Source organism: Perca flavescens, chromosome 7 (genome assembly GCF_004354835.1).
Source record: "Perca flavescens isolate YP-PL-M2 chromosome 7, PFLA_1.0, whole genome shotgun sequence".
In the NCBI taxonomy this organism is placed as follows: Eukaryota; Metazoa; Chordata; class Actinopteri; order Perciformes; family Percidae; genus Perca; species Perca flavescens.
The window spans coordinates 23,745,768-23,764,978 of NC_041337.1; the positions used below are offsets into that span (position 1 = coordinate 23,745,768).

The 19,211-nt window shown below is 38.0% G+C and overlaps 1 protein-coding gene across 1 annotated transcript; it reads left to right on the plus strand.

Moving 5' to 3' along the window:
- Positions 1 to 807: 807 nt before the first annotated feature.
- On the plus strand, positions 808 to 18,107 carry LOC114559196 (taste receptor type 1 member 1-like). The gene is made up of 6 exons (XM_028583720.1): positions 808 to 986; positions 13,523 to 13,820; positions 15,036 to 15,758; positions 16,154 to 16,360; positions 16,656 to 16,776; positions 17,179 to 18,107. Exons 1-6 carry the CDS (start codon positions 808 to 810, stop codon positions 18,105 to 18,107), a joined length of 2,457 nt encoding a protein of 818 aa, XP_028439521.1.
- Positions 18,108 to 19,211: the final 1,104 nt, after the last annotated feature.

Here is a 19,211-nt window from a genome sequence, read left to right on the forward strand (position 1 = left end):
ATAATTAGTTGTATTGCCAATTGGTACAATGAGTACAACACATACCCTTAACACGTGGGAGGACAACATTCAAAGGCAAGGGTGACACAGGGAAAACCTTTGCTAGTTAAAATCTGCCACTTATCCTTCTTCTTCCAATTTTGAATTTATCAGTCATTCAGAAGTGGTAGCAAATACATTGCTGTCTTAATGTCCATGTTGCTGTTTTCTGCATGCACTCATCACAAGTGTAACTTTCTCCTCAAATTGAAATAAAACAAAGAAATGTTCTAAAAGAGGGAACGTGTCTCCCATGAAACATAAATGTTTTTCTTATTTTTATACAAGGAACATTTTATTTCCTGTATTACCAGATTTATTCATGATAGAAGAATAAAAGTTATTTGCTCATGATTATTCAACCGTGTGTGTGTGTGTGTGTGTGTGTGTGTGTGTGTGTGTGTGTGTGTGTGAGTGATATTTTATTCAACTGCATTATATTGTACGGGTGTTTTATGTCCGGCCTTTATATGCAGTGCATTTGTTTTATTTTGAATATCTTAATTCCTCATGTAAAGTGTTAATTCCTTGTCTTTTTTATCTGTGTGTGTGTGTGCATGTGTGTGTGTGTGTGTGTGTGTGTGTGTGCACATCCCAGGGACTCTGCAACATGAGATTTTTGCATACTGATTTGTGTATTCTTATAGTTATCTTCTATAAATGACACCTCATGCGCTCAGTGTAGACATCACCATTGTCTCATACATTACTAGGCAGTGGTTAATCCTATTAGAGTTCACATCAGATTGGTAAACAGTAATTACAACAATGAAATATTTTCTGGTTTCTCTGTGTCTCCTGGAAACATTTCTACATGCCTTGGCTCAATGTGTCCCAGCCTCAGAGTTTCAGCTGGAAGGAGATTATTTGTTAGGTGGACTTTTTAATGTTCATCATGATAGTGACCCTGTTTATCATGACAGACCAGAAGCCATCGACTGCTCCAGGTGAGTCTTACAATAAATCTGAGTGAATACCTTCTGAAACTGATGAAGAACACCTGGGGCCTAATTTATAAAACGGTGCGTAGATTCATTCTGAAATATTTTGTGCGCCAAAAATTCAGAATTACCGTATGCAAAAACAAAATTCTGATTTATAACACCTTGTGGCGCACACCGGTACGCACTATTCTTGTTATAAATACGGACGTGGGTTACCTTATGCGGTCGTGCACGAACCTCACGCTGCTCCTAAGGTCGTCCCATATTTGTCCTAATAAGGTCCATGTTAATCAATCAATGAATATAGCAGCCTTGCAAAGAAGCCCTTGATGTCCAATCACAAAACGAAAAAATGGGGAAAAAACATGATTTAGTGATTGTGAGATCGAGGTGCTCCTAACAGAGGTAGAACATCGAAACAAAATCCTGTTTGAAAGCGTTAACCCTTGTGTGGTGTTCATATTTTTGTTACACAGACTTAATACTTAACAGATTTAGCTCAATTACCAATGATATATACATAATTTATGGTTCATATTTACCCCTGTGAGATCACATTTACGATCATATGATCATTTTCGTTTTTTATGAGAAAACAAGGAGATTCAATTATAAAAAAGGTAAAAAATAGAAACAACATTTTTGATCATTATCGGTGCTTATTTCTTAGAACTTAATCAGAACAGGTGATGTGAGCAAGTGCTTGAGATGTAATTTTTTTTTTTAACTTTGTGTGGGAATAGCAGGTGCAGAAAGACAACATTCCCGCACACACCCAAGGGGGTAAGCTTCGCTTCGGAACGCGAACCTCCGATGGCGCCATTTTGTTGCTACGAAGCGATCACCTCTTGTTAGCATTACACTGACCGCCATTTTTTTTTAACGTCACTTGACTGCGAATAACTTTACATCTGAAGCGTTTAAAGACTCTATTTGTCCATTGTTTATTTCTAAAGAAACACGACAATGTATAAAAAGCTCCATTACCTTGTATCTCACGTTATGGCTCCGTAGCAGACGCTTTTATAAAAATAAGCTAACAATTGTGTCATAACCAAGTAACTTACTGTCGCATAGTAGAGGAATTACCGTATAGTACAGGAGAAGCTCGCAGGCAGTTTCGACTTACATTAGCTGTTTAGGTTTAATTACTAATGTTAACTAGCATGTTAGTTAGCAATAATTAGCCTGTGCTTATGTTATCTCCTTACATATACCTACACTCTCCGTCTCTGTAAAATTGGAAATGATTGAGATTTCTCTCGGCACAGCTACCAGAAGACTTACAACTTTCAGACACGTTGCTCACGTTGTCTCTGTCAGTTGGAGGCTGTGCAGTAAAGCAAGAGATCACCGGAAAAGTGCTTCTAATAGCCTTCACTGGTCTCCGTCCAGAGCAACGGGGTCTATTGGTCCATTATATATATGTCAGTGCACACACCCTGCGTTCATGGACATCGGAAAAACGTTTTTCCGAGTGAAAACGTCACCATTCACGTAACTTCCTGTGGGAATCAGAGGTCGGTGTCAGTACCCGATCCGTTCCACCTGCACAATCCGTTCTGCGCATGCGCAAGATGTTCACGCATGCGCAGATGATAATACTGTTTTACAACCTGCCAGATCTGTTCCACGCTAGCCTCCACCCAAGCTAACGTTAGTTTAGCTAACAGCTAATTCGGCTAAACGCTAGCCGACAAATAATGCATGCGCAGTACGGATCGTGCAGGCAGAACGGACAGCTAGATTCTGTCTAAAATAACGTTAAGTCAAACATAATGGGAAAAGCAGGCTACAGCAAAATTAAGACTTTACAGTAACAATAAAGACAAGTATTGAGTGATTGTATTTTAAATGAGCACAAGTAAAGCAGAACTGACGTAACAGCTGTTATATATGTTAAAGTTAGTTTTGAAGTTTTATTTTGAGGGTCTTTTAAAAGTTTGCATGCTGTCTCAGCTAGCGGTTAGCCAAATTAGCTGTTGGTTTTTCTAACGTTAGCTTAACTGTGGAGGCTGACGGACGGCAGACTGCTACAATCAGCTAGCGGTTAGCCAAATGAACTGTTAGCTAAAGTAACGTTAGCTTCCCAGTGGAGGCTAACGGCAGACCGCTATAATCACCTAGCGGTCCGCCCGAATTAGCTATTAGCTAAACTAACGTGAATTAGCTATTAGCTAAACTAACGTTAGCTTCCCGGTGGGGGTTAGTGTGGGGAACAGATCGGGTAGTGTCGTAAATCATCGTACCACAGCACATGCGCGAACATCTTGCGCATGCGCAGAACGGATTGTGCAGTTGGAACGGATCGGGTACTGACAGTCGGAAACTCGGGCTGGATTTTGATACCCAAGTTTCCCAGTTGGTGACGCGTTGTTAACAACTGACGTTTGATGGAGGCAACTTCGGTTCACTGAACATATTTTAATGACAATAAACTGTTAATTGTGGACAAATGCCTCTTCCAAGAAACATACACAGACATAATATGTTTCAAATTATTCATAAATAGGCCCACGTATAAAAAAAAAAACACATTATCCATGTCCTTTCCCGTTGGTTGTCCTGCAGATAACACAAAGAAACACCTGTCGATGTGCTGTTATGATGCTCGCATAAGAAAACAGCAGAAAATCTTTTGTTATTGTGGCCTCCATGTTTTCACACACCTGATGCTCTCGGCTACGGCCAACCGTTTGTGGCAGTAATGCAAAAAGTTATTATGCCAAACGCCAATATAACAGAAGAAGAAGAGCACGCATCCCGACCATGTGAACGCTATCAGTCGGAAAAACAACGTAGCCACGGGGGCGGTGCCTGTTATTCCGAGGTGGCATGAACGCAGGGACAGACACCTCCAATCAGACACGCCCACATACACTCACAGAGACGCGCGCGCACACACACACACACACACACACACACACACACACACACACACACACACACACACACACACACACACACACACACACACACACACGACAATTATTAGTAGACCCGAACACCTCATATGTAATAGTTATGTGTAGGGGGTTGTACCGTGTGCAGTCATTGAAAATAAGTTATTTGTTATGTTCTTCACAGAAAAAGGAAGGCCAAGGCCCATGAGTTTGAGTTAGAAGAAATAATAAAGAGCATATTCTTTCTTTATTATTAAAATTTAGAGTGTGCTCACATCAACAGATTCTCACTACCACTCGTAAAATATGGACGTTTGGTCAGGTGCCTTTGTCGTTCTTATTGACGCTAAAAGTCTCCTTTAGCGTCCACTGCACGGCGTTGGAGGATCCCCTGCCTCTCCCCGTTGCTGGCCAACCCAGTCTCACGTCAGTTCGTGATGGCATTACGAAATTCTATTAGAACGTGATACCATTACGTAATTGTGAAGATTTACGTGTTGGGGTCACGTTTTTTATACTAATGTATTTCAATGAGAAGCATCTTAGTAATCACAGCACGAAACTTTCTGCCACTTGGCTGCAGCAGAGAAGCTGGATACAGCTTTGATTTTATTAGTAGTTTTAATCAACATTTATTCACCAGATCTTATCACGGTTTATATGTATTTCTTTTAATGTTATTATTTCGGTCTATTTCGGCCAGGGAAGCTGGATTGCTTTGTTGTTTATTGATATTTTTAAAACTATAATGCTACGTCTTTCAACATGTATTTAGCTGTTATCATGGTATGCATTTCTTTATTTTAATAATATTATTTCGGTCTTATTACCGGTGAAATATTACAGTAAATAAGACAGAACAGTAAGCTACGATATGAACCGAGCTGGGCGCATTCAAAGCCGATGTCCCACGATGCAATGCGGGCATTCATTCACAGAATCAGACGGCGATCAGCGGGTCTATAACGGCAGTATCGCTTCAATGTACGTAAGGGATAATGTAGAGCGTTGTTATAGCGAATACAACAACGACGGGGTGATCAGGACCCCGACGCCAATCTTCTTCTAGCGGATTTATTGATAGCTCTCCTCCAGAGGGAACAGAACTGCGTCCATGGCAACGCTCTGCTATGCACGGTGTGTTATACTTAGCAACGGTCTGTTATAAAGAAAATAACAGACCGCATTCTACATTAGAATATAAGCAAGCCATGTAATAAATATATATAATCAGTAGTCTTGTCACCAGCAACAAAACGTTGCTCAGTTTTGTTCCAGTAAGTTATGCATCGTAATAACGTTTAAAAGAAATCAGCTGAAGACTCCGGAAGTGACGTCATAATTACCGCTCGGCGGATAGAAAAGATACAAATACATAATATTCGTAATATTGATGTTTTTATCTAACGTTGTATTTGAGGAATTAAACAATAAAGATAGCATCAATAATAAAATACAGTTTCATGTATTTGTCTCATCTATTGTGTGCTCCGCCGGCCGGCGGTCGGCATCAATCTGAAACGGAATGAAGCCCACTCACGGCAGACAGCAGAAAGAGGAGCCGAACACGTCCTCCCACCCACCCCGGAAGAACTACAAGTGCTCAAGCTTTGTAACAGATTCTGGGACGTGTCTATAGTGGGAGTTGTAGTTTTTAAATATATTGGTATATTTCTTATAAGTAGAAGTTGGTAGTGTAGAATTCTGGATACACCCTGGGTTTTTTCTGGGATGGGGAACACACTGATGTCATCAGATTTTAAAAATAGAATCGTTAAATAGGTGAAAATAGCTTATTACCATATTTGACAGTGATAAAAGTGGATAAACTTTGGTGACCATATCTACATGATAGCTGAGGTCCAAAGCTTTCTATAACAGCTGGTTTTATGTGTGTAGCACCTTCTGTTGCTAAATGACAAGCCTTCAAACATGTACTGGGTTCAAGGTTCAAAGGTCAATATTTCAAAGCAGGAGTAATGTATGCTCTCCAGACTGACATATGTTACTCTCCAGGTTGAGACCTTTCCAACGATGAATTTGCTATAGTCCTACGACAAGGTTTTAATTTTCACATATAGGGACCATTTGGCAAGCTATACTTTATTGTCCCCAGAGGGATATTTGCCTTGAGTTCAAATGCTTCACAAATAATACTTATGACATACTTAAGATAAAACAAATAAACAAAGTGATATGTAGTCAGATTGAAGCACACCACACAGCCACAATCTATTGCTCATCTTTCACAAACAGTGAGCAACACAACCCTATATGCATCATATCATGAAGCTATTCCCTGCAGCCTCAAGCAACATTATTTAAAGTTTTAATTGAGGTAGGTCCAAATTAGGGCTATAGTTTAGAATTATTTAGTTTACATTAGGATACCCATTTCTTCTGCCAGAGGATAAGAGCTTGGAGAATAAAGATTGATCAGAGCATATTATCTGTGCTCCCTGAATAGTAAGCTTTAAATGAGATGGTTGGTTTTAGATATTGCTGACTGCTCTGTAATGCAGCCTTGTATAACATAAACCCTCTGATTCACTGTGAGTGTCTGCTCTAAATGATAAGACCCACTTTCAACACGGGCCTTCCAGCCAAAGGTGTTGTATATACACACCAAGCTGCCTATAGGAGCAGAGCCGATTGATTGGTTCATCATTTATGACCTCTGATACCCTCTGACCATGTCACGACCAACTCCACGAGCAACTATAATCTGTCCCAGCCACGCTCACATCTAAAGTCAAGAGGAGACCGTGCCTTTGCTGTTGTTGGTCCTAGGCTGTGGAATAGCCTCCCCGTCCCCTTGAGATCGCTGTCCTCTTTATATGAGTTTAAACTCAAACTAAAGTTTTATCTCTTGGAGCGTGCATTTCTCTAAATTATTATTTTTATTTATGTTTTCTGCTGTCTGAAGGATGTTTTATTCTATTATCTTTCCTGACTCTTATGTGAAGCACAGTGGTCAACTTCTGTTGTGTTTACTTGTGCTATACAAATAAATGAAATGAATGAATGAATGAAACTCTTCATTTTGTGAAATGGTTGAATGAGATTGTTGGTAAGGCACCACATTCTGGTCTCTATTTTAGCAGAATATGCAAAAGTACTTGTGTCTGTGTGCAGTATGCTGAGGTAGAAGTGTACCAAAAATGCCAAAACACATGTTTGTGTACACATACCCATACAAAGCTACATCTCTGTGAACAAAAACCTCAGCAAAAATCTGCAAAAAATGCTTCATAGCCCCTTCTTAATTTTGAAAAGGTAGTCTCAGTAAAGGCTACAAAGGTTATAGCTACAAGCTGTAACCATGCTGATTGATATGAGGATCAGTTAAAAAGTCAGTTATTTAAAATAACTAATAATGCAGTGTGATGTTAAATCAAATTAAGTCCCACACATAAATATCCTCATGTTTTTTTTCCCCTTTAGTCTTTGCTATTAACATTCATCAACTGCAAAATTAGAAAATTACGTTTTTAAATAACTATGCATGGAAAATAAAATGAAAAATGCTTCTCTTTGTAAGAAGTTTATTTTTTGTTTTTCACAACAATAGCCTACAAGTCAAAACAAATGCCCATTAGTCAAACAAGCCATTAGGCTGTAGTTCTAAACACTCAACTGTACATTGTTTATATAGGCCTACTATTTTTCTGCGACAAGGCAAATCAAAGTGCTTAGCATAAAACACAATTTTTTTATTATTGGTATTTTTATTGTATAAATTCTCACATACAACGTGCAGCAATTTGTTTTAATTTTTTTACGTGCAGCAATCTTTTCTATCCGCTGAGTGGTAATTACTACGTCACTTCCGGAGTCTGCAGCTGATGTCATTTATATGTCAGCTTATAGGTGGGGGCCCATGATTCAATAAAAAGTAGTGGTACAAACTATAGAATACACAATTACCACAAATAATGATGACTAGTTGCAGTCGAGAGGCGCACCAGTACATACGTAACATTACATACACATACAATCATACATATACATCCCAGTAGTCCATGAAAAAAAACAGGTTTAAATTAGATGTAGGTTAATAAGAATATTTTTTTAGTTGTCTTTAAAAGTTGGAGATAAAGGGCAACACCTTGAGGCCATCATCAATCCCGTTCCAAATCTGCGGCCCCTTACAGACAACACTCATACTGGCGCGCACATGGCGGCGACATTTTCCTGATATAAGTGGTTTGATTCTCGTTTGGTAGGTATGCTGGGGGCTGGAGATAGGAACAAGACTACTCAATCTAGAGTTCAGCCTGTTGACAATTTGGAACATAAGGCAGGCATTATGGTATTCATTTAGCTCAGTCAGTCTTAGTAACTCAAAACGGTGGAATAGAGGTTTGGTGGGGGAATTTATCTCTGACCAGGACAGAGCCCGTATGACTTTCTTTTGCAAAGATATACGTTTTTAAAGATGGCTGGCTAAAGTGTTACACCATATCACATTGCAATAGTTAAGGTGCGGTTCAAAGAGAGTTTTATACAATGTGAGAAGGGCAGATAGAGGAAGAAAATGTCTGATCTTATAAAACAAGCCAACATACTTGGACAATTTATTTACAAGATAGTCAATATGACATTTAAAGCTGAGAGAGTAGTTAATAAGGACCCCCAGGAATTTAGTGGAATACACTCTTTTTTTATCTCCTGCCCATTTATTTTAATCAGGCAGTGATCAGTCTTTTTAAATTTTTTACATGATTTAAATAAAATGTAATTAGTTTTGCTGACATTTAATGACCAGGAGTCCACTTTAGTTAATTCTGAGTTTACTATATCTTGTAGAATAAGTGGGTTCCTGTGTGATGTAAACAAATTTGTGTCGTCTGCAAAAATAATTTTATGAAATATTTTAGAAGAAATTATGAAATCCTTTATATATAAAATGAATAAGAGTGGCCCTAAAATAGAACCCTGGGGGACCCCAAAGGTCATAGGCTGACAAGTAGAGTTATGGTCATTGACATGGACATACTGTTCCCTCTCGTATAAATAACTTCTGAACCATTTAAGTGTTAGACCTCTGATACCATAGTGATGCAATTTGTACAGTAAAATATCAAAGTCAATGGTATCAAAGGCTTTTGATAGGTCCAAGAAAATAACAACACCACATTTTCCCTCTTCAATGCAATCATGTATTTGTTCTATTAAGTCGAGTATTGCCATAGAGGTTGTACTCTTTTTTCTGAAACCGTATTGAGAGGGGACAAGAATATCCAGTTTTTCAAGATAGCCACTGAGTCTGGTGTATACCACCTTCTCCATTACTTTGGAGAAGGTGGGTAGAATTGATATGGGCCGGTAATTGCTCAAATCATTTCTGTCACCCAATTTAAAAATTGGAATTATTTTAGCAATTTTTGTCATTTTGCAGTGAGCCAGTGGCTCTACAATGACATTTGCAATGGCTTTCATAATCTTACTACATATTCCATCTACACCTGCGGTGTATGAGCTCCTCAAGTCCAAAATCATCTTGAGGAGCTCGGTACTATCTGTTGGTATCATAAAAAATTAGTTAATGTAGCTACCAGAGAGAAAATGCTTAAAGTTAACACCCTGGGGTTGATTTATCTTCTTAGCCAAATTTACACCTATTGAAGCAAAATGATTATTAAAACTCTGTACAAGATCAGCTTTAGCATTAACAAAGTCAGGCAGGGTAGTAGATTTATGTCTCCTGTTGAGGACTTCATTTAACACATTCCATGACCTCCTGCTATCCCCATGTGAGGCTTGTAAAAGTTCAGTGTAATGGCATCTTTTGCTCTTTCTTATGATCTGCGTTAGTTTATTTTTATAAGAAATATATTTCTCTTTATTTAAGCTAGAAGGATTTTTTATGTAGGATTTATAAAGCATACTTTTATATTTAATAGACTTTAAAATTCTCTTTGTAATCCAAGGGTTCTGGAGGGTAGTGCTGCATCTAACAGTCTTCTCAGGGATTGTATCCATGATGGATTCTTGGATGATCTTTATCAGGTTGTCATATGCTGTATCAGGAGTCACACTGTCATAGACAGAGTCCCACGACTTGGCCTGTAAATTAACAATTAAGTACTATAAAGTTCTGTCGTTGATGATTTTAGATTTAATTTTTGAGAGTGGAGGAGAGAACGATTTGCCAGAGCCAAGAAATATTACAATAGGAAAATGGTCTGTGATGTCAGACTGCACGACTCCCGTCACCAGCTTGGTATTTTGAATATTAGTAATGATATTGTCAATAATCGTTTTGGATGTCGGTGTAACTCTAGTGAATCTATTAATGTTAGGGAAGAAAGAGGAGGAATGCAATGTGTTCATAAAGTCATGTTTTACCCCATCTTCCTTTGAAATATCAATGTTAAAATCACCAAGGAGTATACACTCTTTTTTTTTGCTTATTCAGTTTATGCAATAGATCTTCCAGTTTACAGTAAAAAGTGTCAAGAGCAGAGTCTGGTGGGCGATAGAGTACACCGACAATAAATATTTTGTCATTATTGTTAATCTCAATAAATAAGGACTCACAATGGTCATCCTCTAGATAAAGATCACAAGTTTTTACTTGGAGACTGTTCTTAACATAGAGGCAGAACCCTCCACCTGTTCTATTAGGTCTATTCTTAATGTGTAGTTTGAACCCATCGAGGTTAAGTAAATCTGCATATGAAAAATCATTGAGCCAGGTTTCAAACACACACACATACACACATCAATTCAATTCAATTCAATTTTATTTATAGTATCAAATCATAACAAAAGTTATCTCGAGACACTTTACAGACAGAGTAGGTCTAGACCACACTCTATAAATTCCAAAACCCCAACAATTACAGTAATTCCCTCAAGAGCAAGCATTAGCAGTGGCTATTGCGACAGTGGCAAGAAAAAACTCCCTTTTAGGAAGAAACCTCGGCAGACCCAGACTCTTGGTAGGCGGTGTCTGACGGGCCGGTTGGGGGCGTGATGAACAGTGGTGATAATAAGTAGCCCCGCATTCTGGGAGCGCAGTGCTCTAGTGGGACAATAAGGTACTATGAGCTCTTCTAAGTATGATGGTGCTTGACCATTTAGAGCTTTGTAAGTCAGGAGGAGGATTTTAAATTTGATCCTATATTTCACTGGAAGCCAATGCAGAGAAGCTAATACAGGAGAAATATGATCTCTTCTCTTAGTTCTCGTCAGAACACGTGCTGCAGCATTCTGGATCAGTTGGAGAGTCTTAAGGGACTTATTTGGGCAACCTGATAATAAGGAATTGCAGTAATCTAGTCTAGAAGTAACGAATGCATGGACAAGTTTTTCAGCATCGTTTTGAGACAGGATATTCCTAATTTTGGCAATGTTACGAAGATGGAAATAGGCTATTCTTGAGGTTTTTTTAAGTGATCGTTGAAGGATATATCCTGATCAAAAATAACTCCTAGATTTCTGACAGCAGTGCTGGAGGCCAGGGTAATACCATCCAGAGTAACTATATCTTTCGAAAACGAAGTTCGGTGGTGCGTTGGTCCTATCACAATAACTTCAGTTTTGTCTGAGTTTAACATCAGGAAATTGCGGGTCATCCAGGATTTTATATCCTCAATACATGTTTGAAGTCTTGCTAACTGACCACTTTCATCTGGCTTAATTGACAGATATAATTGGGTATCGTCTGCGTAACAGTGATAGTTAATCGAGTGTTTCCTAATAATATTACCTAGAGGAAGCATATATAAGGAGAATAGAATTGGTCCAAGCACTGAGCCTTGAGGAACGCCATGGCTAACTTTAGCGTGCTTGGAGGGTTTATCATTAACATTAACAAATTGGGATCGTTCAGAGAAATAGGACTTAAACCAGCTTAGTGCGATTCCTTTAATGCCAACTAAGTGTTCCAGTCTCTGTAACAGGATTGTATGGTCAATAGTGTCAAATGCAGCACTAAGATCTAGTAGAACAAGTATGGAGACAAATCCTTTGTCTGCAGCAGTTAGAAGGTCGTTAGTAATTTTCACCAGTGCCGTCTCTGTGCTATGATTCTTTCTAAATCCTGATTGAAAATCATCAAATAAACTGTTGCTATGTAGAAAATCACATAACTGATTAGCAACTACTTTCTCAAGGATCTTGGATAGAAAGGGAAGGTTAGATATAGGTCTATAGTTTGCTAAGACCTCAGGATCTAGGGTGGGTTTTTTCAGAAGAGGTTTTATCACAGCAATTTTAAATGACTGCGGTACATAACCTGTTAGTAAGGACATATTGATCATATCTAATAATGAAGTGTTTACCACGGGTAACGCTTCTTTGAGTAGCCTCGTTGGGATGGGGTCTAAGAGACAGGTAGACGGCTTAGCTGAGGATATCTTTAACATTAATTGTTGAAGGTCTATAGGATAAAAGCAGTCCAAGTATATGTCGGGAGTCGTCGTTCTTCACACACACAAAAAAGTATTCAGGTACGATTATGTAAGCAATTTGTACCACGCCGCAATCATCGCCGCCAACTCGCAAAATTGTAGTCTCTTGTAAATAAAACGAATGCCCGCATTGCATCGTGGGACATCGGCTTTGAATGCGCCCAGCTCGGCTCATATCGTAGCTTACTGTTCTGTCTTATTTACTGTAATATTTCATCGGTAATAAGACCAAAATAATATTATTAAAATAAAGAAATGCATACCATAATAACAGCGAAATACATGTTGAAAGATGTAGTGTTATAGTTTTAAAAATATCAATAAACAACAAAGCAATCCAGCTTCTCTGGCTGAAATAGACCTAAATAATAACCTTAAAAGAAATACATATAAACCGTGATAAGATCTGGTGAATAAATGTTGATTAAAACAGCGATTATTGGGCTAAAAATACCAATAATATCAAAGCTGTATCCAGCTTCTCTGCTGCAGCCGAGTGGCAGAAAGTTTCGTGCTGTGATTAGGTAAGATGCTTATCATTGAAATACATTAGTATAAAAGACGTGACCCCAACACGTAAATCTTCACAATTACGTAATGGTATCACGTTCTAATAGATTTAATTTCGTAATGCCATCACGAACTGACGTGAGACTGGGTTGTGCTGGCAGCCCCTTGCCGGGCGCCGCGACCAGCTCTGGGTCGGCTTGGAAAGAACGGGATTGTTGGGTTCAGGAAAAACTTGGGTTGAATTCGGAAAACGGGGATACCATCGGAGTTCACTAAAACGCAGTCTACAAAACCTTGGGAGCATTATGCACGATCACACGCATTGGTCAAAAGGTTGCGGAAAAATGGGCACATTTTTACGCATGGAAATTCTTTATAAATCCCGACTTTTGCGAGGAATGCTGCGACGGCAAATTTCACCCTGGTTCACGCAATTTTTCTTGCGTAACAGGTTTTATAAACGAGGCCCCTGGTGTACCAGTTTATATTGTAAAGAGTTTTTCTTCAAACTTCAGGTCAATGGATATAGCTGGTACCACATTTTTCCTAAAACCAACTTAATTAATTGCATGATTATAAAACTTGATGTCCTTGTCACATTAAAATCCACTATTAAATACTCATGTCTGTAGGCTACAGACAACAGTAGTACTTGATCAGTGAAACTAATTCTCACACTTTCTCACTGTCCTTCCTCTGTCCACAGTAAACCCCTAGTCAATTCAAGTTATCGGAGGTTTCAGTTGATGAGATTCGCTGTAGAGGAAATCAATAACTCAACCAACCTCCTGCCAAATGTATCTCTCGGCTATGATATATTTGACTACTGCTCAGATACACAAAGTTTCCCAGGCATTTTCAAACTCATATCAGACAACGAGTTGAGCCAACCTGGGGGTGAACCACACAAGAATCGGTCCAAAGTGATAGCAGTGGTCGGAGCTTCTACAAGCACACATTCCCTGACTGTAGCCCCACTCTTCATGGTGAATCTCATTCCCATGGTAAAACTGCAAACTATTGTATTTTAACATATTCTTATCAAATACATCAAGTAATAAGAACATTTTCATGTAAGTTACGAAATAAATTAAAACAGCTTTTAACTTTTGAGAATTTGTCATTTACTGTAAGAAATGATTCTGTGGTCATGTAGATTTTAATTAATGTATTAGGTAAAATATATTCAATATGATTGTGTTTTTGATTTTGAGGCTAATATTTAATTACATTTCAAATAAAAATGTTTGGAATAAAATCCACCCATTGTAGTTAAATAAAACATAAGCATTATATTTATCTAATCCCAAATAGAGAGAATATTGAGTTAATTCAAATCAATGTAATCAGGCAAATTTTAATTGAAAGGCACTTCCTGTCAACCTAGCTAGCTAGCAGCTATAATGTTACCCAGCATGCCGTTCGGCTCTGTAAATTTGTAGGCTAACTGTAAAATTATTAGTGTTAGAAATTGTTAAAGTCACAAATAGTTGTGTGCTATGGTGTTTTATCCTGTTAAAGAGAGTTAGTTGTGGGTTATTAATTGTTGTTATAAATTTACAACCATGAGTGAGAAGGGTAATAAGTTAACATGGTTCCCATTCTGAAGTCACTCCAATTCAGCTGTAGCGTTCTCCGCGGCATTGCACCTGTATTATGGTATATGAAAATTCATAACGTATGGGAAATTAATACTGGTATACACGCCCAGCACTACTACGATGAGTCTAAAGCAGAAAAGTGAATTGTTAATAAAATTCTTATTTGAGTATTTGTAAAGTTCTGTACTTTCTGGGCCATAGAGTAGTTATTCCTAAGAAAGAATATTTAGATTTAATTCATTGCATTGATTAAATTCAAATCGATGTGCAGATTAATGTAGATGATAATTACTCAATTATATATCATTGATATGTAGAATTAAATTAATTTTTATTAGTACTATTTACACATTAGGGAGTTTATCTTTTTCAAATCAACTCAATATTTTTGTTTAGGTTATAATTAATTCTGTACTGTTTTCTATTTGAATATACTGCTATTAAATGGATAACTATTAAGGGTCTCATTTAATTAATATTTACTCAATACCAAACCATGTGAAATTTAATTAATAATATTGCTTGTAATCTGTTGCCTCATTTTTATTGAGTAGATATGGTGTATCTTTTCTTACAGTGTTGAAAAAATTGACAATTTCTTTATTATTCTTTTAACAGGTCAGTTATGCAGCTGCAAGTTCTGTCTTTTCAAGAATCCAGTTTTTCCCCTCTTTCCTACGAACAGTGCCTCCCAATCAAGACACCATAAAAGTGATTGTAAACATTCTTCAGCACTACAACTGGCGCTGGGTTGCTTTCCTTTACATTGATGATGATTTTGGCAGAGATGGACAGGAATTGTTCATGAAGAGGATTAAGGACACTAAGATCTGCCTGGCATACACCCAAGGCCTCAATCAATATACACATTACTCCCAAATATTCAAACAGATAGAGGCACAGAAGATAGGTATCATTATTGTTTTTGTTCATGAATGGACGGCTGAACCTCTCATTGAGTCAGCAATACAACTAAACGTCACCAACAAAGTGTGGATAGCATTGAATACATGGTCGTTAAACAAGAAGCTCCCCAAGGAGAAAGGAATCAAAAATATTGGAACTGTAATTGGGTTTTCTGAGTCAGAAGTGACAATTCCTGGTTTCAATGATTTTGTTTATTCTTCCAGAAGTCTGACTTATTGTGAAAATGCAGAATTTTTTTTTTGTAATCAGGCATGCAACTGCAGCAGCCCAAGTGCAGAAGATGTCATAGCTGCAGAGCCAACTTTTAATTTTTATGTTTATTCTGCTGTATATGCCATTGCTCATGCCGTGCACAATGCCTTGCAATGTGGATCTGGCAGATGTAATCGCAATATTACAGTGTATCCACACATGGTAAGTACACTAACAATTGAATAAAAAAAACATTTAATTTATTATCCCTATATGATTCTTGGATATTTATGTTTCTGAAAATTGACAAGTGTATTTCAAAGTGAACAATCATAACACAAAATACAAGTCTGTTTGTTATTATATGAGAGTTGACAAAGTCTTTAAATCTTCAGAATACAATCCAAACAGATTTTGTACCTGTCAAACATTAGAGATCAGATATAGAAATTTCAGAGATAGTAGAGATACATACAATCTAATAAAACCTCTAAAGGGAGCATCACACTGCAGTTCCTCCCTCCACAGGAATATTTCTAAAAACCTATTTAATCAACACCTCATAATGTTCATTGTGAACACATGCAAGTAATCTGAACTTTGTGTACCCACATCAGGTTCTAACAGAGCTGAAGAAGTCAAACTTCACAATTTTAAATCAGAGTATTCGGTTTGATGAGAATGGTGACCCCAACCACGGATCATTTTCTATAATTTTCTGGAACCAAAGTGGTGATGCAGAGGTGATCGGCTTTCATGATTTACACCCACCGTTCCATTTCTTCATCAACAACAGCAAAATGCAGTGGTACACAAAGGGAAAAGTAAGTTGTTTTTTTCTACCAAGAGTTTATACGCTATGTGTTGATATGTTTATTTAGTATTAGCTGTGACAGGGGTAAAGACTATCAGGAACATCAACAGATGGTTATTGTTCATGGTGTAATTCTAGGGATGTAATACTCAATGTTGATTACATATTACAAACAAAAAAAAAATGTAAAAAGCTGTATGGGCCTAAATACTGCTATGTCTCTATCATTTGCCTCCACCCCTTACAGCAATCCATTTCCTGCGCTTACATTTTTTACTTTTCTTCTAAATAATTGTCTTGGACAGGCGCCTACTTTACAGTGTTCCCCAGAATGTCGTAGAGGATATGCAAAAAAGTATAGTGGAATCCACAAATGCTGCTTCGATTGTGAAATGTGTCCAAATGGAACTTATGTCAACAGCACAGGTACATTATTATACATCAGAGGAAGAAAATGAATAAAAGCAGTGTTGTCATTTATTCTGGCATTGATGGAAGCTAATTTCAGACTGTTAAGCTTTTTTATGGCTAAGAGGTTTTAACGGTCATTTTGTGTTCACTGGACATAGTTATATAGGAAACCATGTTCACTCTAACAAAGCATATTATAATAAAACTAGAGTAATATATTATTTAGATTATTACAATTACCTCTAGGGTATGTCACTGTAAACTGTAAAAACGTTTGACATGAAGTAAAAGCTCATTTTAGGAGAACATACATAATCAAAGATCAAATGTCTAACAATGCTTCCTAAACTGTTTGACCACAGAGGATTTTTCAAAAGTAAACATTAACTTTATTGACTGTCCTCTCATGTAAAACAGAGGATCCCTACAAGTGCATCAACTGTAAGGAGACAGAATGGTCAGCACCAGCAAGTACATCATGCAATCTGCGGGTGGTGGAGTACATCCCATTCACAGACAGTGGGGCTATACTGATCATGGTCGGGGCCTCGGCCTTGGTGGGCCTCACATTAGCCACGTCTGTTCTCTTTGCCATCAACTACAACACACCTGTTGTCAGATCTGCTGGGGGACCAATGTGCTTCCTGATTTTAGGCTGCCTCACCCTGTGTAGTCTTAGTATATTCTTTTACTTTGGTAAGCCAACAATTGCCTTTTGTATCTTAAGATTCTTACCGTTTCTCTTGTTCTACACTGTTTGTCTAGCATGTTTTGTTGTGCGCTCATTTCAAATTGTTTGCATTTTCAAAATGGCCGCCAAGTTCCCCAAGCTCCACAGTTGGTGGATGAAATATCATGGACAATGGCTGGTCATCACTGTGGCATTTGTTACTCAGGCACTCTTTCTTCTTATTGGGTATACTTATTCTCCCCCCAAGCCTTACGATGACATTTCTTGGTACCCAGACAAAATTATACTTGGTTGTGATATTAATCTCAAAGCATCCTCTGGTTCTGTGGGTTTACTCTTGTGTTTGTGCTCCCTTTGCTTTATTTTCTCCTACATGGGAAAAGACCTCCCAAAAAATTACAATGAGGCCAAAGCAATAACCTTCTGCCTGCTCCTGCTGATCCTCACCTGGATCATGTTTGCCACTGTATACATTCTGTACCGTGGCAAGTACATCCAAACTCTTAACGCTCTGGCAGTTCTCTCCAGTCTCTATTCCTTTCTGTTGTGGTATTTCTTCCCAAAATGTTTTATTATGATTTTCCAATCATACAAAAACACGCAGGAGTACTTCCAAGGTCTTATTCAGAATTATACCAAAACAATCAGCCAGTAGTTTACATATTTCAAATACAGTGAGCTTATGCAGTGATTATTTTTTACTTAAAGCCAATCTCCCTATTTGCCCTGTATATTCAAATCTGTCGTGTCAGTTTATAAGTTTGGCATGGCGTTGATTTTTTATGTTTTGCCATGAAACAGGAAGTGGTTAGTAACTAGACTTGACATTGTCCAATCTGGCTCCTTACGACTGCTCAGGCGTCATAAGGGTCCTGGCCTGAAGACTTCTACATTTAAATATTGAGTTATAATCATAGCGCCCCCTACTGGCAACACAAAGCTACAGTCGTTACACTTTGATGTCCTCTACCTAGCGGGCTGACCAGATCCATCTCAAAAATGTTGATGAAAGCCTTAAAACCTTGATGATGCTTCAATTAGAAGATTGTGATTTGTTTGTCGAATGGCATCGCCATGTTACATCATGAAACAGGAAGTTGTTGTAATTCGAACATACATTGTCTGATCTGACCCAAATCTTTCCTACATGATGTTAGTCTGGGCCTGAAGTGATTCACATGGGTCTCGGGCCTGATTATGGTAAAATGGCTCATTAGCGCCCCCTAAAAGATTTCAAAGAAGTAGCCCCTGCAGTGTGATTCACCTAGACTTATGATATTTGGTATGCACATGTATCATGTCCAGACTTACAAAAACTCTCTTGGAGCCATACACTAAACCCAACAGACAACAGCTATATTAATATCAATGTGCAAATTATGGATGATTTTGACCATTACCATTTGCAAACTACTTTAACATACTCGTCCTACAGATTTACCCCGATTGAGCTAATGGTAGTTAGCATTGGCACGGCGTAGAATACTGCTAGCTTGGAAATCTCCTAACTCATCATCTCAGTCTGTCTTGCTGAAGGATGTGATGTTTTTCTTGATCCTCGAAAAATGGAAATGTGCACTCAGGGGGTGGAGGACCATTTTATTAAGAAAGCAACCTTTTATTGTGCATTTTAATAATCTGTCTGAGTTGCCTCCCATTTGAGACTCCTGTCTGATGGGCCTTTTAGTTTCCGTGGTCCTCTGTCTGTTTCTTGTCTGTCTAATCAATATCACAACTTTACAATACAACTATATCACAA